At 44.2% G+C, this 25,405-nt stretch overlaps 1 protein-coding gene across 1 annotated transcript in view; it reads right to left on the bottom strand.

Annotated features, from left to right (window-relative positions):
- Window positions 1-25,405, bottom strand: part of LOC112227509 (piezo-type mechanosensitive ion channel component 2) — a 149,633-nt gene that overhangs the window by 102,613 nt on the left and 21,615 nt on the right. Inside the window, exon 2 of the mRNA XM_042308822.1 lies at window positions 16,854-16,949. Within this exon, the coding sequence (XP_042164756.1) occupies window positions 16,854-16,949 (96 nt within the window). The remainder of the gene's footprint in view (window positions 1-16,853; window positions 16,950-25,405) is intronic.

The raw sequence follows: 25,405 nt of genomic DNA, 5'->3' as shown, positions 1-25,405 counted from the left end.
TAAGTAAACCAAACGGCACAATTTTTTTCCTTTTTTAAATTTACGAATAGCCAGGCACACTCCAACACTCAGTCATAATTTATAAACAAAGCATTTGTGTTTCGTGAGTCCACCATATCAGAGGCAGTAGGCAGATGTTCTCTTGATAAGTGCGTGAATTGGTCCATTTTCTTTATTTTCTTTAGTTATGTAGTGGAATAAAATGTAAAAGTTGTCAAAAACATAAATAGTAATGTGAAGTACAAAAATGGACTTAAGTAGTACTTTAAAGTATTTTTACATAAGTACTTTACACCATTGGCTACTTCTTGGTTGTATTCTGGTTTTACTGGTGTTCAAAGGTTACTAGAGTATGAGACAAATTTCAACTTCACAAGGACGTCAACTAACAATATTATTGCAACATAAACTTCAGAACTAATCTCCTATCATTAGTTAGGCCGTACTTTAAACTCAAATTGATTCAACCAAATCCTATTCCATATATCACAGACCTGTAAACACTCGCAACCAACTATTAGCGGCCCAACGATCCACCAACTGTAGGGTAAATGTTAGAATCTAGTCATTAACCGAGTGGAGACCCCACAGCCCTGTTATAGGGTTGATGGTAATCATCTTATCCTGTCTGGTCCCATCCTAACAGGCCAGGCCTGCAGTAATCCAACTCCATTACTCGTAATACAGTACTGTATTACAGGCGTCTCCACTGCCAAGGGCCAGTAATATCCCAGCGATATTTTTGGCAGCCCAGTGGCCGTCCGTCATGTGTGGACCAACCTAAACACACGGTGAGCTCAATGCCGGCAAAGCAAAAGTTAAATGGGATGCATAAAACAGAGCTCAACACCTAGAAATGATTGGTCGGCTGTCTGGTTTGCCAGTTGATTTTTTAAATTTAACCCAGTAAGTTGACTGAGAACACATTCTCATTTACAGCAACAACCTGGGGAATAGTTACAGGGGAGAGGAGGATTAGGTAGCCAGGGACAAGTAGGTAGCCATGGTGGTATGACAGCCAGATTGGGAATTTAGCCAGGACACTAGGGTTAACACCCCTACAATAAGTGCCATGGGATCTTTAGTGACCACAGAGAGTCAGGACACCCATTTAACATCATATCTGAAAGACAGCACATTATACAGGGCAATGTTCCCAATCACCCCCATGGGATAGATTTTTTTTTTTTTTTTTTTAGATCACAGGAAAGAATACCTCCTACTGGCCCTCAAACATCACTTCCAGCAGCATCTGGTCTCCCATCCAGGGATTGACCAGGAGCAACCCTGCTTAGCAAACCAGCAGTTGGATACAGAGCGGTATGCTGCTGATTTGACAGGCTGCTTCGAGATGTTGATAGGAGTGATTATGGGAGGATGCAGAGGTCTAGATGTGTTGTAGGCAAAAGCATCATAAAGCAAGGGGGAAGTGCCCAAAGAAGAAGTTTCTGAATAGAAATGATTCAGCCTGTTCAGTCGATTAGTACAACACAGCATCTAACCAGGAAGCAGAAGAGCCCACTCAGTTCACGGTGGATCCAAACAAGATGTTGGCAGGATTTCATCAAAACAAACAAGTACATGTAATATTCCTTACTATGGAAACATAACTCCAAGGAAGATATCAAATAAAGCTGACAAATTGGCCCCTTGTATTTAGCTCAAACCTTATCAAAGACAGGCAGTGACACTAGCTCAAAGTGTGAGAGAGAGCTGAGAGTGCCTTAGCTGAGTGTCAGCCACTAACTGTGCAGCTGTCAGACCCTTGACACAGAGCAAGAACACACTCCAGTAAACTCCCAAAGTGCCACTCCCATCTTTCTATTACACTAATAGAAAAAAGGGTTCCAAAAGGGTTCTTTGGCTGTCCCCATAGGAGAACCCTTTTTGGTTCCAAGTAGAACCCTTTTTGGTTCCATCCAAAACATGGTGTGGGGGCTGTGCTTTGGCAAAGTGGGTGGGGTTATATCCTTCCTGTTTGGCCCTGTCTGGGGGTGTCCTCGGATGGGGCCACAGTGTCTCCTGACCCCTCCTGTCTCAGCCTCCAGTATTTATGCTGCAGTAGTTTATGTGTCGGGGGGGCTAGGGTCAGTTTGTTATATCTGGAGTACTTCTCCTGTCCTATTCAGTGTCCTGTGTGAATTTAAGTGTGCTTTCTCTAATTCTCTCTTTCTCTCTTTCTTTCTCTCTCTCGGAGGACCTGAGCCCTAGGACCATGCCCCAGGACTACCTGACATGATGACTCCTTGCTGTCCCCAGTCCACCTGGCCGTGCTGCTGCTCCAGTTTCAACTGTTCTGCCTTATTATTATTCGACCATGCTGGTCATTTATGAACATTTGAACATCTTGGCCATGTTCTGTTATAATCTCCACCCGGCACAGCCAGAAGAGGACTGGCCACCCCACATAGCCTGGTTCCACTCTAGGTTTCTTCCTAGGTTTTGGCGTTTCTAGGGAGTTTTTCCTAGCCACCATGCTTCTACACCTGCATTGCTTGCTGTTTGGGGTTTTAGGCTGGGTTTCTGTACAGCACTTTGAGATATCAGCTGATGTACGAAGGGCTATATAAATAAATTCGATTTGATTTGATTTGATCCATGTCTTCATCACTGGAAAAGGTGAATGGTTGAGATTGATATCAGTTAAAAGCTTACAAACAGGGTTGTCAAACTATTATATCATAAAAAATAAAATAAAATCACTTTTTACAAATGTTTTAATTGTTAACCCTTATACATCAATTATCTAAAAAACTCAGATTTGGCATATGTTGTAGCTTAAACCCTATTTTTGTGTTTTTTGTGTTGTGCACGCCATTGGTTGTGCTCGCCATCGGTTGAGGCACAACACCCTCTTCAATACAGGGTGGTTGTTGTGTTTTAGCTGTTAAATCTACTAATGGTAGATAAATACCAAATGGTAGCACATCTGAGAATGTTGACTTTAATGGGAAAACTGTTGTTTTAAATTACACTGTCGATCTTCCATTGGAAACCTATTGAAATCATAGAAATATAGATATTAGAATAGACATGACCATTTAAGTTGACATTCAACGGTGGGTGGACCTGCGGCCATCTTTGTGGTAGTAATTAGAAGTAAAAATGTCAATTCAATTTACATTTCAATTGTGTACCAGCTAAATTGCAGTGGTCTGAAGGGATAGGTCCATTCTATGAATTATATTTCTATGATTGAAATGACACCCAGCCTGTATTTAGGAGCATGTTCTGTCACAACCGATGGTGGGCACAACACAAAAACCCACTGTTTGTAAGCTTTAAAATGATATCAAACTCAACCATTTTATATTTTCCAGTGATGAAGATATGGATGTTTCACGGTATGGTGGGGTATGCAAAATGGGTCAACTTTGAGCACATTTATCTCCTGCGTGTTTCGGAATTCAGGTCTAAAAAGTTACTTTCTGACCACTTCTTCCATGGCAAAAATAATTTTGTTTTAATTCGAAAGGGATGATGTCCCAAAAGTGATGGAATTCAAATGAATTTACCCTGCTCACATATGGCGGTGACATTTTACAATTTTACAATCAAACTAAGAGCCAAACTTCAGTTGTACATTTATTGTCGTCAAACAATGGATTGAACTTCCTTTAAAACGCTGGGGCTATGATTAAAGTCAAATGTAAAATCTGTGGTGTATTAACATTGCATTTGCCACAATGGCACGTCAACAAAGGGATTTTCAGTGAATGGTCTCGAGCATCCAGTTGTAGTTGGTGTCTCGGTCTGTTTTAGATTAGACGTATGAGATGTATTACTCCAAACCAACATGGCTGCAGGGTAACTTTCACACTGCACTGTTTTCACTGTTGCCAAAGGCTATCCCCATCCATTGTGGTTCTCTACCATTACACACATTTCATAAGGCTCCACACATCAAACAGCGGACACGCTACATCATAAACACCTACTGGTTGTAATCTTTCAAACCGTCTGTCGAGATGGAGGAACATTTTCCGAAGAGCATTGTGTGTACAATGAGATACTGTTGTAGAAATATGTCAATGAGCCTGTTCATGTACCATACGTATATATAATTGCATTGTTTTTCTTTTCAGCCAATTATGTCTTAGAAATTATTTTTATCCCTTATATCTATGAGAACTAATAACTTTTTATACCATTAACCCAATGAGTCCCACCGTAACACTGATGCATGTTGAACTTCTAACCACTTTTAAACATAGTGTGTTTGAGCTACAGACTTTTGGGTTGTATCATTGGATTCGTACACTGATTGTACAAAACATTAAGAACACCTGCTCTTTCCATGACAGACTGACCAGGTGAAGCTATGATCCCTTATTGATGTCACTTGTTAAATCCACTTCAATCAGTTTAGATGAAGGGGAGGAGACAAGTTAATGATAGATTTTTAAGAATTGAGACAAATGAGATGTAGATTGTGTATGTATTCAGGCTCTTAAATATTGAGTCTTGCCCATTCAGAGGGTGAATCGGCAAGACTAAATCTTTAAGAGCCTGAATGGGGCATGGTAGTAGGTGCCAGGCGCACCGGTTTGTGTCAAGAACTGCAAAGCTGCTGGGTTTTTCATGCTCAACAGTTTCCCATGTGTATCAAGAATGGCCCACCACCCAAAGGACATCCAGCCAACTTGACACAACTGTGGGAAGTATTGGAGTCAACATGGTCTAGCATCCCTGTAGGGTCCATGCCCTGACGAATTGAGACTGTTCTGAGGGCAAAGGGGGGTGCAACTCAATATTAGGAAAGTGTTCCTAATGTTTGGTATACTAAGTGTACATTTCTTCTGCATCCGTAGATACCGACCATTAGTCTATGTGATTAACGGGAGCTAGAATGGTGTTTGTGAGACAATGGCGGATCCCGAAGGGGCCCAGGGCCCGGGGCCGGGACATTTTACAAAAACATCTGTCGAGTCTGAATGGTTTGAGCTACAAACTATCACACGCTATCTATGAAAAGCTGAGACTCCCACGAACATGCACATGTTGCTCTATGTTCACAAGCTACACAGGAGTTGTCAGAAGGTAAGGGGTTCTTCTGTATAGAAGATCACAGGAAATCCCAGGATGTAGTCTATAATACTGTAATAAGCTCACATAGTTGCTGACACAAACTCCAAACTCCACACAGTTGTTACTGACTAGTTGGATATTAATTTCCCAGTGAGCAAACAATTTATGTACTAACAGCACTTCTATAAATTCATTTTGATCAGGTTTTCACTTTGGCGGACCTTATTTTTTTTATTGACATTTGTCAATAAAACTCATGAATGCAACTGTTTATGTCAAATTGTTTTATTCTCAATAACACCACTGAGAATATCCCAATTGACTGTAGAAAGGCGATACTTACACAGGAAGCTGGACCAGATGTGTTCATTTAGAACCAGCAAATAGTCACCAGTGCCATTAATACTGTATTCCTGGTCAAGAAAATGTTTCAACACTTAGCAGTCCTTTGGGAAAGCATGTATTATTATGGCCAATATTAAGGGTCAGGTGTGGGACAGCTGTGTGTGTGTGTGTGTGTGTGTGTGTGTGTGTGTGTGTGTGTGTGTGTGTGTGTGTGTGTGTGTGTGTGTGTGTGTGTGTGTGTGTGTGTGTGTGTGTGTGTGTGCGTGTGTGTGTGTGTGTGTGTGTGTGTGTGTGTGTGTGTGCATGTGTGTGTGTAAGCTTTAGGGCAGGGGTGGGCAACTCCAGTTCTTGAGGGCCTGAGTGGTGTCACACTTTTTCTCCATCTCTAGTAAACACAGCTGAATAATCAAATTGCATTCTGAACTGAAGATCATGATAAGGTGATTATTGGAGTCAGGTGTGTTAACTGGGGCAAAACTGTGACACCAATCAGGCTCTTGCAGATTGGAATTGCCCACGCCTGATTTAGGGCATAAGAACAAAAGAGGTTGTGTAGGCATACTCGAACATCAGCAAAACAAATTGTGCAATTTAGCCCCCCCCCCTCCTCCTTTTCACTTCTCTTCCATTCACCACCGTGTTTAAATTAAGGTTGAGATTAATGGAATGCAACAGTGTGAAGGTATGTATGTGAATCTCTGGATGCCAGTGCAAGAGGACTGGCAAGCGTACGGTTGCTAAATGTATGATTGCTAAATACTGCACAATTTAAACGCTTGCCTTCCTATCCCCCCTTCACCAAAACATGTGTAAATATTGGACTATAAATTGTGCCGTCTTGTATTATACTTACAGATGTAAGACCTTAATATGAACTTATTGCCTGCAGCAGGAAAAAACTCCGGTAGCAAAATTTTTGTAGGGGTTGATACATTTTTCATTAGGGCAAATCAAGTCTGAAATTTCAAAGTAGAAATACAAACTTTAGAAGCCTTTTTAAAACTCAAATACACCACAAGTTTGCTTTTCCTGCCGTGCAGCAACAAAAGAGGGATCAAGTAAAAATCCTACATCTACGTAAAAATGTATTCTATTCTACTGAGCCATTTACTTTGTTCGTATCCTTATCTTGTATTATTTCTTATTGTTGTTGCGTTGTCGAGAAGGAACCTGCAAGTAAGCATGTCGTTGGATGGTGTGTTTACAATGTGTAACCCATCCATACAACTAATAAAACTTTAAACTTGGTGTGTGTTCGGCGTGAGCCCCACATGTTTCTTGGCGAGGCACAGGCTGCCAAGCCATGGGAGTGAGCTGCTTTGCTCGTTTTAAAGGCCCGCTAGGTAGATGCTCGAGTTGCAACTTGGTTCCCGTCGTGCCCGTCATAACTTCTAATGGTTTTGCCTGACTCCGCTGCTCCTTGCCAATCCTGTTGCCTGACTTGGCTGCTCCTTGCCAATCCTGTTGCCTGACTCCGCTGCTCCTTGCCAATCCTGTTGCCTGACTTGGCTGCTCCTTGCCAATGTTGCCTGACTCCGCTGCTCATTGCCAATCCTGTTGCCTGACTCCGCTGCTCCTTGCCAATCCTGTTGCCTGACTCCGCTGCTCCTTGCCAATCCTGTTGCCTGACTTGGCTGCTCCTTGCCAATCCTGTTGCCTGACTCCGCTGCTCCTTGCCAATCCTGTTGCCTGACTTGGCTGCTCCTTGCCAATCCTGTTGCCTGACTCCGCTGCTCATTGCCAATCCTGTTGCCTGACTCCGCTGCTCCTTGCCAATCCTGTTGCCTGACTCCGCTGCTCCTTGCCAATCCTGTTGCCTGACTCCGCTGCTCCTTGCCAATCCTGTTACCTGACTCCGCTGCTCCTTGCCAATCCTGTTGCCTGACTCCGCTGCTCCTTGCCAATCCTGTTGCCTGACTCCGCTGCTCCTTGCCAATCCTGTTGCCTGACTCAGCTGCTCCTTGCCAATCCTGTTGCCTGACTCCGCTGCTCCTTGCCAATCCTGTTGCCTGACTCCGCTGCTCTTTGCCAATCCTGTTGCCTGACTCAGCTGCTCCTTGCCAATCCTGTTGCCTGACTCAGCTGCTCCTTGCCAATCCTGTTGCCTGACTCAGCTGCTCCTTGCCAATCCTGTTGCCTGACTCCGCTGCTCCTTGCCAATCCTGTTGCCTGACTCAGCTGCTCCTTGCCAATCCTGTTGCCTGACTCAGCTGCTCCTTGCCAATCCTGTTGCCTGACTCAGCTGCTCCTTGCCAATCCTGTTGCCTGACTCAGCTGCTCCTTGCCAATCCTGTTGCCTGACTCAGCTGCTCCTTGCCAATCCTGTTGCCTGACTCCGCTGCTCTTTGCCAATCCTGTTGCCTGACTCAGCTGCTCCTTGCCAATCCTGTTGCCTGACTCCGCTGCTCCTTGCCAATCCTGTTGCCTGACTCCGCTGCTCCTTGCCAATCCTGTTGCCTGACTCCGCTGCTCCTGCCAATCCTGTTGCCTGACTCAGCTGCTCCTTGCCAATCCTGTTGCCTGACTCCGCTGCTCCTTGCCAATCCTGTTGCCTGACTCCGCTGCTCCTTGCCAATCCTGTTGCCTGACTCAGCTGCTCCTTGCCAATCCTGTTGCCTGACTCCGCTGCTCCTTGCCAATCCTGTTGCCTGACTCCGCTGCTCCTTGCCAATCCTGTTGCCTGACTCAGCTGCTCCTTGCTAATCCTGTTGCCTGACTCCGCTGCTCCTTGCCAATCCTGTTGCCTGACTCCGCTGCTCCTTGCCAATCCTGTTGCCTGACTCAGCTGCTCCTTGCTAATCCTGTTGCCTGACTCCGCTGCTCCTTGCCAATCCTGTTGCCTGACTCCGCTGCTCCTTGCCAATCCTGTTGCCTGACTCCGCTGCTCCTTGCCAATCCTGTTGCCTGAAAGTAGAGCTCTTTATTGGCAATCACAAATCACTGATAGGGAGTAAATCACATTATTACAAATGGACTCTGATTCCTATGGTTGTGAATCTATGAACCTTTATTGTTGTTCTTATTAGGGAGAGAAAATCTGATTTGTGAACCCATACTGTCAGAGCAAGAGAAGGATGAAGGGAAACAGAGTAGGTACACGTTGTAGTTAAGTCCATTGAAATAGCTGTCCTTCAGATTAAAAAGTGGATTGGCATTGATTTGTTTTGTCATGGAAGCCAACTAGTGGACTACTCGTTTAGATGAGCTCAAATGACAGACAAAACAGAAATTTGACTAGATCTATTGCCAGAGCCTAAGCATAACTGATGTAAGAGCCCTATTCAACCAAACCAAGTTACTGGCTCTGATTAAATATGGCCCAAAGTTTCAAGGATTATTTGTTGACAAAAAATGACTCAATCTAATGTGACTCAAAATTACACAAAATGTAAGTTGTTGACATTTAGTTGTTGAAAACATATTCCTGACTTTAAAACATTGTAATTCTACTAGCTGAATCAGGACATTGTTAATAAATACTGTCCAATATACCCCAGCAAACTGACCACATGTTTATCCCTTTACTTTGCCAAGGCTAAATTGAGCTATGTGTTAATACTATGTTACCTAGCTACCCGCTCAATGTAGTCTGTTTCATCTGGTGTAATCTAGCGGAAAGCACTTACCCTTTAAATACGGCCTAGCAAAAAAATCAAAATTGTGCTATCGTGCCACATTTACCTTCACATGCCACATCCCCTTTAAAGCTGCCCTTGGAATGAATGCAGGTTTAAACCAGCCTGGAGAGAATTCCTTGAGTGCAAGCCCCAAGACATATTAGACTGTGGCGTGAAAAAAATGCATATTAGGGTTAGTTGTGTGTTTAGGTGATAGTGTAGTTGTTATACTGCTATAGACTGCTGGGGAAAGAAGTGCATGAGAAGTAGTGCTGTGTATGATAACTAGATGGGTCTTTAGACTCAAATTCCCTCTGAAATAAAACTGATCTTGTAAAGAGCAAAGTTTTTTTTTAAAGTAAACAAACAAATAAAGAATCATGTTTTATGGCGGCCATCTTGAAAGTAAATAAAAACAAAGTACACCAAGGGTGGTTGTGTAAAAATAAAGATTTCTGTCTCGACTGTAGTCAAAGCTTACTGGGGTAGTGAGGAAGTTTGGGACATCGTCATTAATTGAACTCCAATTTGATCTATTAACATGTTCTTGTAAAAACATGGCCAACATGCTCTCCCTCAACAAAGGTAGGTAATTAGACGTAAAATCCCTCGTTGCACAGATTTTCTGGGAGAATGTGGAGCGCCATGACTACATTTGAAGGATCAATGTGTTTTTTGGAACAGACACCCTGGCTTGACTAATTCTATTCATTAAAACAGTAGTCTTAGTCATAATACAGAATTACAATATTAGTAGTATTGATGCTATTGTGTTACTTTTTATAATTTTATAATTTTATAAAATTGTATTTTTTACTTTAGTTTATTTGGTAAATATTTTGTTAAAGCATTTCACTGTAAGGTCTACACTCGTTGTATTCGGCGCATGTGACAAATACAGTTTGATTTGATAAAGATACATATCAATATATTACACACAAAATAAATAGCAAAAAAAAACAGGAAATTTTGAGTTTTTGATTAGTTTGGCAGCAAATGTATGCTAAGAGTTTAAAAGACTCAGGATCTGCTACAGTAAATGCTACAGCTAACAACACAGCTACAGATGTTTAATGCATCAAGGAAACAAACTGTCAACCAGTCTCTAATTAGGCCTTATGATGTTTCTCAGACTCTATGATATGCCCCAGAACACACCACTGGGACTCTCCAATGCACATTGTGGAAGCTCTGTCTGCGCCTGTGTGTGTGTGTGTGTGTGTGGAGAGAGGCAGAGACATCACCTCAGGGGCTCCCAAAGAATAAGCCCAAGCCAGAATACAGTATTGGTCTTGGAATGCAACCTCAACAGAAAGAGCTAGTTGACTGACCAGCAGACAATGATGCAGACACTTGCATTCTTCAACCTCCCTAAACATTTTGCACTATTATTATTAAATTCAGTGCTGAACAAGCATCCGATCCAATTTCTATTCAAAACAATCGCTTCAGAGGTTTAAATTTGACGAAGAATAAACATAAGTTCAAATTCAAACCACATAAAAAAATACCCAATACCACAATGAATCAAAGCCTCACTGTTGGTTTGCCTTAACAGAGGACCCCAGAGGGCCACGGTTGACGTCTTGCATTGAGGCAGGATTCAAAGGGACATGGAGGGCGGAAGAGGGATGGCAGGCAGGGAGGCAGGCAACTCGTTGTGCGGACGGTGCAGGTGACTCATCGGCTTCCTGAGGAAAAGAGACGAAGGGGTTTGGATGAAGGAGTTTAGGGAGGCGTGGGCCTGGGGTCCCCTGGTGACGACCTCTCCATTGAGCTCTGTTTCCTCAGGAAGCCCTCTTGTCTCCTCTGTTTGTATTACCTTCCTGCTGGATGGCTCGAGGTAGTGGAGATCGCTGCTATTGTGGTGCTGTACTGTATTACAGAGATTGAGACAGAGACAGAGATTTCCCCCCGATTGAGGGAGAAACTAGAATTTGTGGTAGTAGAGTCATTGGGGCAAAAGGTTTTTGTGTCAATTGGCGGTGTCTGGGTTGTCTACATCAATGGTTTGCTTAGTTGATAAAATGCATCAGGTCATCACACACCGACTGACTATGCAGAATTCTCAAAACAGTTATACCACCTATTTGATGACTGAAAAACGCATAAGAGTGTGTTAGCACAGTACATGCCACATCACAGTCAGACAAAGTGAGGAGTGGCTATGAAATGACGCCTAACTTTGAGGATAAATTACCATCTTTATAATTAACGGACGACATCTGGTTCAGGTTGATGCGAATGCCAACCCTGTTACACCGCCTGAACCAGGTATGAATCAGCCCAATTGAACTAAGAGACCAGGACGAAGCAAAGCAAGCAGCATTTGATAAACTGTCAAAGTGAGCAAACCATGAGGAGACCTGGAGTTGTATTGGCTGTAGTAAATCACGCCTTCTGCACCTCTAAGCCCTGGTGGTGTGGTGATGGGGTATATACATGGGCTGGAGCCACTTGTTAACAGCTCACACAGGACTGAATCAAAACTTGAGCAATGTGTGTGTTTTAGTACAAATCTCCAATTGACATAAATGAATGACTGGCACAAAAGTTGGACTTACTGTTTGTGCATGCACGCATGTCAAGATGGGATTTGTCGGCCTGACAATTGAACCTGCTATAGTGATGTTTACTGCTTTTCTCACAGTTTTGATTTAACTGTGGGAATAAGATCTACTGCGTGAATGCTGGAATGCGGGTATGATTGGATCGAGCCCTCTTGAAACTTACTCAACATTATCTAACTAGTTAGCTGCTTGGCCACTAAGCTTTGCCTCAACAGGTGTCGCGGAGGATGACGTACAGACTGTCACTTGAGCTTTATTAGAAAAGCTGTGTAAAATCAGAGAACATTTCGGATTGGTAAAGGACTTGAGGGAAAGAGCTAATTGATAGAGATGCATGTCCATGTTTTCCATGGAGTGGTGATGGGACTGAAGCCTAAAGCTGGAGCGATGGAGGGAAACAGCTGGAGGAGGAGAAGAAAATTGAGGGGAAAAATGTCTCAATCTCTCCACTGCTCTGCAGCCAGCTGCTAAAGGACAAGAGAAGTCTGTACTTTTGAACCCTGACCTCCATCACCTCCGGGGGTCCCTCTCTATTGTTCATCACCGCCAGATGATCTTTTTCTTGCACAGTTTTTTTTGTCTCGGTCCAATTGGCTGCCTCAGCTGCTTCATCCTTGTAAAAGCCAGGGAACCACACAACCGTACCGTCATTCAAATGGTCATTCAATTTCCTTGGAGATTAAGTGGAATGAGCGCCATGTCTTCACTTCACTAGATGTCATAAATGGTCTCCATGTTTTGTGGTGAGTAAATATAGAGTAAGAATCTGTCTTTGTGCCGTACCGGCATCATATTATTGAGTCAAGATTTTGAGGCTGAGATTTCCCCCCCACTGCCACCAATTATTTGGGGGGACTACTTTAGAGGCAAGAGAAACTCCTTAAACAAGAGAGACATGACTGACAAGCACGTGTTGCATGTTCTTACATGTAGGGAATTATGTATTTACAGTACGTGTGTTATGGACAAGGAAAGGAATCCAACAGCACAGTCTATCACAGTGCCATCCGTTTTGCCACCAAAGCCCCATATACCCACCACCACTGCGACCTGTACACTCTCTTTGGCTGGTCCTCGCTTCATACTCGCCGCCAAACCCACTGGCTCCAGGTCATCTATAAGTCTCTGCTGGGTAAAGCCCCACCTTATCTCAGCTCACGGGTCACCATAGCAGCACCCACCCATAACACGCGCTCCAGCAGATATATCTCACTGGTCACCCCCAAAGTCAATTCTTCCATTGGCCGCCTTTCCTTTCAGTTCTCTGCTGCCAATGACTGGAACGAACTGCAAAAATCACTGAAGCTAGAGATTCATATCTCCCTCACCAGCTATCAGAGCAGCTCACAGATCACTGCACCTGTACATAGACCATCTGTAAATAGCCCATCCATCTACCTCTTCCCCCATACTGTATTTATTTAATTATTTATTTATTTATCTTGCTCCTTTGCACTCCAGTATCTCTATTTGCACATCTATTTGCACATTCATCTTCTGCACATCTACCATTCCAGTGTTTAACTGCTATATTGTAATTGTAATTATATTGTAATTACTTCGCCACTATGGCCTTACCTCCCTTACCTTCGCCATTTATTGCCTTACCTCCCTTACCCTACCTCATTTGCACACACTGTATATAGACTTTTTCTACTGTATTATTGACTGTGTGTTTGTTTATTCCATGTAATCTCTGTGTTGTTGTATGTGTCGAACTGCTTTGCTTTATCTTGGCCAGGTCGCAGTTGTAAATGAGAACTTGTTCTCAACTAGCCTACCTGGTTAAATAAAGGTTAAATAAAAATGAATTTGAAAAAACATGGAGCCTGTCACCTTGGGTGTGAGGTGTAGGCCTAACTCATCCCTCAACTGGACACATCGACTGTCATTCTACCCTGAGAATAAGTGCAGAATCCAAGATTGAGAAATAAGCAAAGGCCTGTCTTGTATTTTTGTGCACAAGTAAATCCTTTAAATTACTACTACTGGCACTAAAGTAGGATTTAGATAGCTTTAGTTACAAGCACATACAGTATCAAGTATGGATTTGGTCCATTAAGATATAGGTGTCATGTACCTTATGGGTTCAGCACTCAATCAAATAAACTTTTTGTTAGCTTAGTCAATTCTTAATAATTATGAATAAGCTGTTATCATTCCTTTTTTGTGTGTGTTTAATGGCAAATACTATATATCTTACATACAGTCAGGGGTCAAATATGACTGTGCTTCCAGACTGCTTTGTCAAGTTAAAGCAAACAGGCTGACAAATATATGAGGTCAGCCAAGTCTTCCACATTAGCATTAAGATTTGAGTCATTTAGCAGATGCTCTTATCCAGAGCGCCTGACAGGCTGCCTCCCCATTATAACATTGTAATGCCTGAACATGCAAGGCGTAGAGTCAAGAAGCAGGACATTACCTCCTCCAGCTCATTCACTTTAACTGGGATGAATCCTAATCACATACTGCATCAAGGCCCTGTATTCAGCCGACCTGAAACACCAACCTGATCAATTCATTGACTTCATACCAGCAGACGTTTGTTGCGTTTGATTTTGCTTGGCTTGTCTGGCATGCCGTGGGACTACTCCATTGGTCGTGCTGTGCCAGGCAAGCCACACCAAGGGCATCTGAAGTTCTAATTGATGATGACCTATGAAGCTTTCAGTTGCTGTTGGTTTAAAGTGGGAGTCGTGTGACGACAAATACTACAGTATCGCAACAGATATAACACACACGCGGTCGAATTCTGTCCAGACCTACAGAATACCAGGTGGAGTGACTAAAAGAAAGGGTATTTCTCACCAGATAACAGCTGGGTTATTCAACACTGAAATAAGTCTGACCAATGGAGGGGGGGGGACAGGATAGGGTGTTTATACAATTCACATTTTTAGTCATTAAGCAGACGTTCTTATCCAGATCCACTGACAGTAGTGAGTGTATACATTTCAACTTCTTTTTTTTTTTGGTGGACTTTATTTAGTCTTCTCCATACTGGTCCCCCGTGGGAATCTAATCCACAAGCCTGGCGCTGCCAGTGCCATGCTCTACCAACTGAGCTACACAGAGGGAATATAAGCTGGCACAACACTGCCAATATCTCACTATATACACCTCCTGGGAACAACCTTAGATTTAGGGTGTAGTGTTGCAATGCCTTCTTCAGCACTGATAACGAGTAGAGGCACTGATAGTAGACAGAGGATTGGGCTTGTGTATGGGATTTTAGGATGAGCTTTCGCAGGCTAATGAGTGAGTGAGAGTGAGTGAATGACCAAGTTTACATGCACACAGTATTCTGGATAATAGCTTATATCCAGTTTAAGGTCTTATTCGGGACAAGCTGTTTACATGCACCTTTAATATCCCGCTCACGACGAGGATCACTGTATCCATGACGAGGATCACTGTATCCATGACGAGGATCACTGTATCCATGACGAGGATCACTGTATCCATGAATAAACAGAATATTCCTCATTTAAGTTCATATTGGTTAAATGGAATAGTAACTGAAATGTGGACACTGACTGTAGGTCTATAACCTCTCATATAAGCTAAAATAATGTTAATTCCTGCAGAATTATGCATTCCATGCAGTAAAATGATACAACAAATGTTAATTGTCTCAGGAACAGGAGTGGAAATATGATTTCTTTCTTTCAGCATCTCTTGAGAAAATGTGAATGTGTGTGTAATGTGTTATCTTTGACACTGTCATGCAAGCAAACAGTATTTCAACCACCTAAAATATGCACCAAAGACAAACTTAAGTCTTATCAGAAAACAGGTTTCATCATTTTTCTCAGCTTTTCATTTCCTTAAAACTGGTCAAACTGATGACATTTGGACATTCTGCACAGACGTTTTCCACTGTTTTGAAGTTATTGCGTTTTCTCCCAAGTCCCTAAACGAAACAGACAACTTTACCAGTGTTAACTATTACTAATGCATTCATTCTATTAATGTAGGACATTATTCTGGTGAGCACTACTTTATTTAGTCTTCTGGGGCAACAAGTTATGACAGAAGAGAAGCTGCACGTATCTAACTATAGTTGACAAACAAATGGTCTACAAAATGTCGGAACTTATAAGCAGTAAGCTGTCTAAATGAGGGGTGAAAGTAGCCAGTAGTCTATACAGCCCAGTGTGGAGTAACAGCAAAATAAATCATTATGGAATTATTATGGTGGATCAACCTGCGCAGTTAGCCTACTTCTTGAAGTTATTTAGTTGACAATCAGATGAAAACATCATCACACAACACCCATGATATGCGAAACTGAGCCTGCGCAGACCGCGAAAAACAACGTTAAACGGGATGTTTACATGCCACAGTATCCCGTCTAAGATCAGCATATCCCAGGCATCTTAACCGGGTTTATCATAACCGGGATACAAGCTTTTTCGGGTTATTGTAAACAGGATATGATGTTTATATGCGTCAACTCAAAAACAGAATACTTGAGTATCCCGAATAACAACGGGATATTGGTGTGCATGTAAACGTGGTCAGTGTTGAACTTGTGGCCTGCTGACACTCAAGGGGGAGAGTGTCTGAGCAGACAGGCAGAGGCTGCATTCTTTCATCTCACTCTATTTTTCTTGTCTTCCTTCCCTTCCTCCTCCCTCTCTTCTCCTGAGTGGTTCTATCACCGCCTATGACATGTTCACTAAATATGCCATTGTTCCTACAACAGTTAATTTTTTTCTTTCTTTCTTGTTTTTTCCTAACATTTTTGGGGGTCGATGGATAAGAGCTGTCTTATATTGGACTGCAGGCTTACAGTGTACAATAAAATTCCATGTTCAAACTGAGACGGTAAAGATGGAAGTGTCCATAAAGGACAACGGCACTGCGGGTTCACCCCCCAAAAATGTGTGCTGTATTTTAAGGACATATGTGTTTTTGCTTCAATGTCCAATGACAGTGTTCGAAAGACTAACAGTGTGTGTGTGTGTGTGTGTGTGTGTGTGTGTGTGTGTGTGTGTGTGTGTGTGTGTCATAGCCCCGTGTTACAATGACGACCCACTGCCCTATCATTTCCCATCCCCGTCTCCTCCTCTGACACAAAGATGGTCAAACAGTCAGAGATCATTCTGTCACCGAGTGCTGTAAATCCTAGGTGTAGGCCGAGGCCATCCATAAACCCTGATCATTTAAGCATTTAACCGTCCACTCTTTAAAGTGGCTTGGTTGCTTTAGGAATTACCAGGTAGCCCTTTCCTGCAGTCAAATGGCCTATTGGAACAGTTTATTAGTCATTTAGTCCATTTCTTACCTCGCATTGTTGTTTTGGTGGGTTCTGGGAACAATGGGATGAGTAGGAGGTAGATGAGGTAGATGAAGGACAGGGCATTGTACCGGAACAGACACGCTGCAACACAATAAGGCAAGTCAGATCACAAACCATCTATGACATAACAGCATGGATAAATCCCCCTTAAGAAGTTAGCACCCTTAATTAGAAGGAACCAAAATAAAACAGAGTAGCAGCACTGACGTTTAAAATGAAAGGGCGAAGAAGTTCTGTGGCTCACTAACAGTTATGATGCAGAGTGGTGTGAACGATGTCAATGGGAATGGAGGAGAGGGAAGGGATAGCTCTATAAACCTCAGCGCTTTTTGGATAGACGACCGCGCTGCACCCGAAATTCCAACAGTGTTTGACAACAGGCGTTTTGCCCTGGAGCAAACATGGCAGATCTCTGTCGGAGTGCCGAATTGGAGCCCGAACGACATTACTACCACTGCCCAGGCCAAAAACATCCAGATTGGAGCAAACATGGCAGATCTCTGTCGGAGTGCCGAATTGGAGCCCGAGCGACATTACTACCGCTGCCCAGGCCAAAAACATCCAGATTGGAGCAAACATGGCAGATCTCTGTCGGAGTGCCGAATTGGAGCCCGAGCGACATTACTACCGCTGCCCAGGCCAAAAACATCCAGATTGGAGCAAACATGGCAGATCTCTGTCGGAGTGCCGAATTGGAGCCCGAGCGACATTACTACCGCTGCCCAGGCCAAAAACATCCAGATTGGAGCAAACATGGCAGATCTCTGTCGGAGTGCCGACCCGATTACTACCGCTGCCCAGGCCAAAAACATCCAGATTGGAGCAAACATGGCAGATCTCTGTCGGAGTGCCGAATTGGAGCCTGAACGACATTACTACCGCTGCCCAGGCCAAAAACATCCAGATTGGAGCAAACATGGCAGATCTCTGTCGGAGTGCCGAATTGGAGCCCGAACGACATTACTACCGCTGCCCAGGCCAAAAACATCCAGATTGGAGCAAACATGGCAGATCTCTGTCGGAGTGCCGAATTGGAGCCCGAGCGACATTACTACCGCTGCCCAGGCCAAAAACATCCAGATTGGAGCAAACATGGCAGATCTCTGTCGGAGTGCCGAATGGAGCCCGAGCGACATTACTACCGCTGCCCAGGCCAAAAACATCCAGATTGGAGCAAACATGGCAGATCTCTGTCGGAGTGCCGAATTGGAGCCCGAGCGACATTACTACCGCTGCCCAGGCCAAAAACATCCAGATTGGAGCAAACATGGCAGATCTCTGTCGGAGTGCCGAATTGGAGCCCGAGCGACATTACTACCGCTGCCCAGGCCAAAAACATCCAGATTGGAGCAAACATGGCAGATCTCTGTCGGAGTGCCGAATTGGAGCCCGAACGACATTACTACCGCTGCCCAGGCCAAAAACATCCAGATTGGAGCAAACATGGCAGATCTCTGTCGGAGTGCCGAATTGGAGCCCGAACGACATTACTACCGCTGCCCAGGCCAAAAACATCCAGATTGGAGCAAACATGGCAGATCTCTGTCGGAGTGCCGAATTGGAGCCCGAACGACATTACTACCGCTGCCCAGGCCAAAAACATCCAGATTGGAGCAAACATGGCAGATCTCTGTCGGAGTGCCGAATTGGAGCCCGAACGACATTACTACCGCTGCCCAGGCCAAAAACATCCAGATTGGAGCAAACATGGCAGATCTCTGTCGGAGTGCCGAATTGGAGCCCGAGCGACATTACTACCGCTGCCCAGGCCAAAAACATCCAGATTGGAGCAAACATGGCAGATCTCTGTCGGAGTGCCGAATTGGAGCCCGAGCGACATTACTACCGCTGCCCAGGCCAAAAACATCCAGATTGGAGCAAACATGGCAGATCTCTGTCGGAGTGCCGAATTGGAGCCCGAGCGACATTACTACCGCTGCCCAGGCCAAAAACATCCAGATTGGAGCAAACATGGCAGATCTCTGTCGGAGTGCCGAATTGGAGCCTGAACGACATTACTACCGCTGCCCAGGCCAAAAACATCCAGATTGGAGCAAACATGGCAGATCTCTGTCGGAGTGCTGAATTGGAGCCCGAACGACATTACTACCGCTGCCCAGGCCAAAAACATCCAGATTGGAGCAAACATGGCAGATCTCTGTCGGAGTGCCGAATTGGAGCCCGAACGACATTACTACCGCTGCCCAGGCCAAAAACATCCAGATTGGAGCAAACATGGCAGATCTCTGTCGGAGTGCCGAATTGGAGCCCGAGCGACATTACTACCGCTGCCCAGGCCAAAAACATCCAGATTGGAGCAAACATGGCAGATCTCTGTCGGAGTGCCGAATTGGAGCCCGAGCGACATTACTACCGCTGCCCAGGCCAAAAACATCCAGATTGGAGCAAACATGGCAGATCTCTGTCGGAGTGCCGAATTGGAGCCCGAGCGACATTACTACAGCTGCCCAGGCCAAAAACATCCAGATTGGAGCAAACATGGCAGATCTCTGTCGGAGTGCCGAATTGGAGCCCGAACGACATTACTACCGCTGCCCAGGCCAAAAACATCCAGATTGGAGCAAACATGGCAGATCTCTGTCGGAGTGCCGAATTGGAGCCCGAACGACATTACTACCGCTGCCCAGGCCAAAAACATCCAGATTGCATTAAGATAAACCGTGGCTGATGACATTTCAGTCAAGCATCCAGCATGTCAGCCTGAGTACCAGTCCATCCATTACCTAGGAAAACATACATGAAGCTCAATCTGCAGCCGGCGCAATGTTTATGAAAAATGTGACTTATGGTACTTGTGTTCAACAGGCCTGTGAGTCAGCGCACTCACATGGTATTATTCAGCCGAAATTAAGTACGTTGGCAGAACATTTCTTCAGGCTTTCAAACAAAGTGGTCCACTCCCATGAACAATCAGTCGTTGTCTAAGGAGTTCTATGAATTGTAAGTAAGCATTTCACTGTAAGGTCTACAATTTGATTTGATGTTGAATTATTGCATGCAACAGAGGTTGGTGGCCTGGCCTGCTTAAAGGTAAAATAAAGACCCCATCGCTCACTCACCAACCCAGAAGTTAAGCATAGATTTAAAATGTTAATTCTATGTCTATGCACACAACAATAGACACACTCAGTGCTGTTTTTTCCCTTTTTTTAAGTGGTCAGATTTGTCTGTTCTAAAGTATGATATTCATTTCCACACATCTCTGTTCTGCTTCATCTTGTTCTCATCATTAACAAAGAACGTGTCTTGCTTAACCTGTCTAAAATGGAACGATCCCTATTGTTTTAACTCAATCCAGTAGGACCCATCATCTTAAAGGTGCACTATGCAGAAATGCACCGCCACTGGCATCCCGAGTGGCGCAGTGGTCAAGGCACTGCATTGTATTGCTTGAGGTGCAACTAAAGACCCGGGTTCAATCTCAGGCTGTGTCACAGCCTGCTGTGACCAGGAAATCCAAGAGGGTACGCACAATTGGCCCAGTGTCTTCCGGGTTAGGGGAGGGTTTGGCCAGTCTGGGATTTCCTTGACCCGTCACGATCCAGCAACTCCATGTGGCAGGCCGGGTGCCTATAAGATGACTTCGGGTGCCTAAAATGCTGACTTCGGGCACCAGCTGGACTGGCTGGCTTCTGGGTTAAGCGAGCAGTGCAGCTTGGCAGGGTTGTGTTTTGGAGGACGCATGGCTCTCGACCTTTGCCTCTCCTGAGTCTGTAGTGGAGTTGCAGTGATGGGACAAGACTGTAACTACCAATTGGATATAACAAAAAAGGGGTAAAAAAAAAGTTTTAATCATACCACCATTTCCTGGGTTCCAAAATTGTAATACTTTGTGACAAAACAAACAAGTAGTGTAGAGAGTCATTGTACCATCCATCTCTGTTAAATAGGCCTACATTCCACACATTTTTGCACCTGAACCTCTGACCTCTGAACTGCCGCTGCTCCACACCAACTGATGATGTGGCAAGTGACACTTTGCTTTTTGAAAATACCTAATCCTATACACTTCACTGCTGACATGCACAACATTTTGGGACTATATCAACAGAGAGACTATATCAAAGATTGTTTTTGAGTTCTACACAGCAATTCAACCCTTACCATAACCCTAGCCCAAACCCTTAACCCTTACCCTAACCCTTAACCCTTACCCAAACCCTTATTCTAAACCTAACCTTAACAGTAATCTAACAGCAAACAGCTACTTATCAACCGATAGTATGGCCATCTGTCAATCATTTATGTGGAACTATAAAAATAAAGTGTGACACAAATACTGTATATACTGATTGCAGGATATATAGAGGGAAATACATATTACAGAATCAATGGAGGTAAATGCACATTACAGTATATGTGGAGGGAAATTCAGTGAGAGTAGAGGGATATCCCAGTTTATACTACGTGGCACTCCGGAGTGAATTAAATATCATACTGTAACATATAGTAACTACACATACTACACACTGAGTGTTAAAAACACCTTCCTAATATTGAGTTGCCCCCCCCTTTTTTTACCCTCAGAACAGCCTCAATTTGTCGAGGCATGGACTCTACAAGGTGTTGAAAGCGTTCCACAGGGATGCTGGCCCATGTTGACTCCAATGCTTCCCACAGTTGGCTGGATGTCCTTTGGGTGGTGGACCATTCTTGACACACATGGGAAACTGTTAAGCATGAAAAACCCAGCAGCTTTGCAGGTCTTGCCCCAAACCGGTGTGCCTGGCACCTACTACCATACCCCATTCAAAGGCATTTAAATCTTTAGTCTTGCCGATTCACCCTCTGATTGGCAAACATATACAATCTCTCCATGTCTCAATTGTGTCAAGGCTTAAAAATCATTCTTTAACCTGTCTCCTCCCCTTCATCTACACTGATTGAAATGGATTTAACAAGTGGCATCAATAAAGGATCATAGCTTTCACCTGGATTCACCTTGTCAGTCTATGTCATGGAAAGAGCAGGTTGTCCTTAATGTTTTATACACTCAGTGTACATTTATAATGGTACACTAAATACAGGAAATATATACCACATTTGCATCCTTTTCCCATGTAACATGGGGACAATCAAAAGTGTTATGACGCTTCCATTAAAACCCACTGGGCACAGACGTCAATTCAACGTCTATTCCACGTTGCTTCAATGCGTTTTCATTGAAATTACGTGGAAACAATGTTGATTCGACCAGTGTGTACCGAGTGGGACATGATCCTCATCGGCAGAAGACATGTGACTGAAAACATCCGCATTATTGTTCAAAAGAATAGGAAATGGAAATGGAGGGAGAGTAGGTGGGGGACTGTTTTCATCGGAACGGAGAAGATGATCCCTCCTGTCAAATCCAAACAATGGCCCTAATCCACAGCTGTGTCCCTCCCTCCCTCCCTCCCTCCCTCCCTCCCTCCCTCCCCCTCCCTCCCTCCCTCCCTCCCTCCCTCCCTCCCTCCCTCCCTCCCTCCCTCCCTCCCTCCCTCCCTCCCTCCCTCCCTCCTTCCTTCCTTCCCTCTCTCCCTCCCTCCCTCCCTCCCTCCTAATGAACTGTAAGGCACAGACCAGTCACCCGTGATACAGGTCAGTATTTTGACGTCTATCCATGTCAGCAGACCTCGGGAGATGACATAGAAACCGGCCACAGGGGGCAACAGTGAGCGCTGTTACCTTAAGGTAACGTAGGTTTCGGTTTTGCTAGGGCGTTGTGGATGGGGATGGCGGATTTGAATCCAGCGATAGAAAGCTGTTATTGATTTTATGTTTCAAGCCTATCCCAAACCTTAGACCTTACCTCAACCAATCTGAGTTAATGCCTAAACTTAACCCTAACCATAACAATTTGGAGTTATCGCCTGAACTTAAACTTAAACACTTAAAAAAATGTGAAGTTCGGAACAACTTTGAAATTTGATGTTTGAGAAACATAGATGAACGTCTAATTCTGACGTGAGATAGCCAAGTACAAGTCAGCCGTAAAAAACCCACCAAATTACACAAAATGGGGCTTATCTGTTTGATCCGTGTCAATAGGGACCATTCATGGGCCGTCTGACCCACGGTCAATGCTTCCTGTTTCCCCGGCCACTGGGGTATTGGCAGGAATAGTGTCAGGACTGGCCCCATTCATTTCTCGAGCTTTTTCCAACCCTTACTAAAGAATAGTTCTAAGTAATGCAAAACAAACGCACACAAGAATAAAATAAATACACATTATATACACGGCCAGCATCAGTACCAGTCAATGGAAAGGATACTAGTGGCAGTTGTGGAATCAGGGTTACTGAGCAGCAATATAAATATAATAAAGTAGCAGCAGCAAATATGGTGATTGTGTGTGTGCATTTGGGGTTGTGTATGTGTGTGTGTTTGTGTATGAGGTCTGAGTGTGTGTGTGTGAGTGGGTGTATGTGGGAGGGTGCGGGAGTATCAGTGGATGGATGTATGAGTAGAGTCTGTGAATGTGTATATATTAAGTGGAGATAGATGTGTGAGTAGAGTCTGTGAATGTGTATATAGTCAGTACAGATAGTCAGTGGAGATGGATGTGTGGGTTGTCTGTGAATGTGTATATAGTAAGTACAGATAGTCAGTGGAGATGGATGTGTGGGTTGTCTGTGAATGTGTATATAGTGAGTAGAGATAGTCAGTGGAGATGGATGTGTGGGTAGTCTGTGAATGTGTATATATTCAGTGGAGATAGATGTGTGAGTAGAGTCTGTGTGAATGTGTATATAGTAAGTACAGATAGTCAGTGGAGATGGATGTGTGGGTTGTCTGTGAATGTGTATATAGTCAGTGCAGATAGTCAGTGGAAATGGATGTGTGGGTAGTCAGCTCTGCATTAGCTGTTCAACAGTCTTATAGCTTGGAGGTAGAAGCTGTCCATGGAGCCGGGTTGTTTTTTTGTGTGTGGTGGTGTCATGTCATTGATATCCCCTTGAAATACATTCCCGTGTTTTCCTGAGACTAATTGGGCATAGCTAATTGGCCAATAGAAGTGTGAAGGTTTAGTATCTATCGGTTCGGTCTCGTTCTCGGCCACATCCTGGCTTTTCCAAGGGTTTGGAAATGAAACACTAAATTGAAACGGGCACCTCACCCTCCTGTCCTTCTGTGACCTGCACCACCGACCACATAAAACCCTTTACTGTAGATCCTCGGCGTCAGAAGACACCCACTCCTGAGGTCCCAGCCTGCTTTGAGAGGGGTGTGTGTGTGTGCGTGCAATGCAGGCATACGTGCTTGTCTGTTTGGATCCCCAATTGATTACAAAACCATGACCACCACTTAAAGGCTTGGCCCTGTGCGTGGGCTGCAGGCGCACTTGTATAAAGCAATTACAATAACAAAGTTCATTCGTTAATATCAATTGATGCAAGGTTGTGTGTTTGCACAGAGCAGAACATCTCGAAGTGAGTTTTCAACAGTGATCTAACACTGGATGCTTTATGTACAGGATACTGATGGTTCTCGTTACTCTGATAGATTCATGTATTGTTATTAGGGCAGTTTGGTAGTATATAGTGCGTGCGTGTGTGTGTGTGTGTTTTGGTTCCTGATCTATGTGGGTGGTGAGCCTAGTATCTGGCAGTGTTATTGGGATTAGGCGTCCATTAACACTTCCCCCCAGCGGGTGACCTCCTATTGGCAGCCAACACACGGCTTGACTGGGGCAGCAGCTTCAAACAGCTGGGTCTTCAGGACCAGCCTGACTGTTTGGAGTAGGAGACGGGACTGGAGCCACTGCAAACACACAAAAACCCACGCGACCCCAAAATGTCCGCACCCATTTATTTTCCTTACTGAGCTGCAAACACGGTCTTCCAAACACTGCAAATGATTACCCTCAGAATATCTGCTGTGGGTTTAAGTGACCGTAATGATAAAAACATCAGGACTCGGGAGAGCGAGAGGGAGGCTATGTCTGTCTTTGCGGATGCAGAGCAGCACACTTCCATGCCCCATTGCTTCCTCGTCAAGCTCCATGTCATGTAGAGTTTGCACTTCATCACCTATGCTGTACACACCCCATTCATTATTACGCTAAGATTGCTCCACCAAGCTGGTGGCTTTTAGGATCAGAAATTTAGACCAGGTTTAATAGTTTCATCCCCTTGGGGATTTATAGACAAGACCGGGATTGAGTTATATCACGCCGTTTAAACTATAAAGAAATGAACAGCACGGAATGTTCTTTGGGGCTAAACTTCCTTTTCATTTTAGTAGAACGACTTGCAATTAGGGTTAAGTGCCTTGCTCAAGGGCACGTCGACAGATTTTTAACCTAGTTAGGTCAGGGATTTGAATGAGCGACCTTTCAGTTATTGGCTAAAACTCTTAACCACTAGGCTACCTTCCGCCCTTCTTTGGTCAAATCAAAACATCTCTATTCGGCAGTGAGAGAATGCTGGATGCCCGCTTGAATATCGTTCCAGAGACCTAATCGGTCCAAAGTAAATAGCATGTGGTGGAATGTGACTACAGGCATGCCTTATTGTGACCAAACATGTTAATCA

Source organism: Oncorhynchus tshawytscha, linkage group LG29 (assembly GCF_018296145.1).
Source record: "Oncorhynchus tshawytscha isolate Ot180627B linkage group LG29, Otsh_v2.0, whole genome shotgun sequence".
Classification (NCBI taxonomy): domain Eukaryota; kingdom Metazoa; phylum Chordata; class Actinopteri; order Salmoniformes; family Salmonidae; genus Oncorhynchus; species Oncorhynchus tshawytscha.
This window is presented reverse-complemented; position numbering and strand designations above follow the sequence as displayed.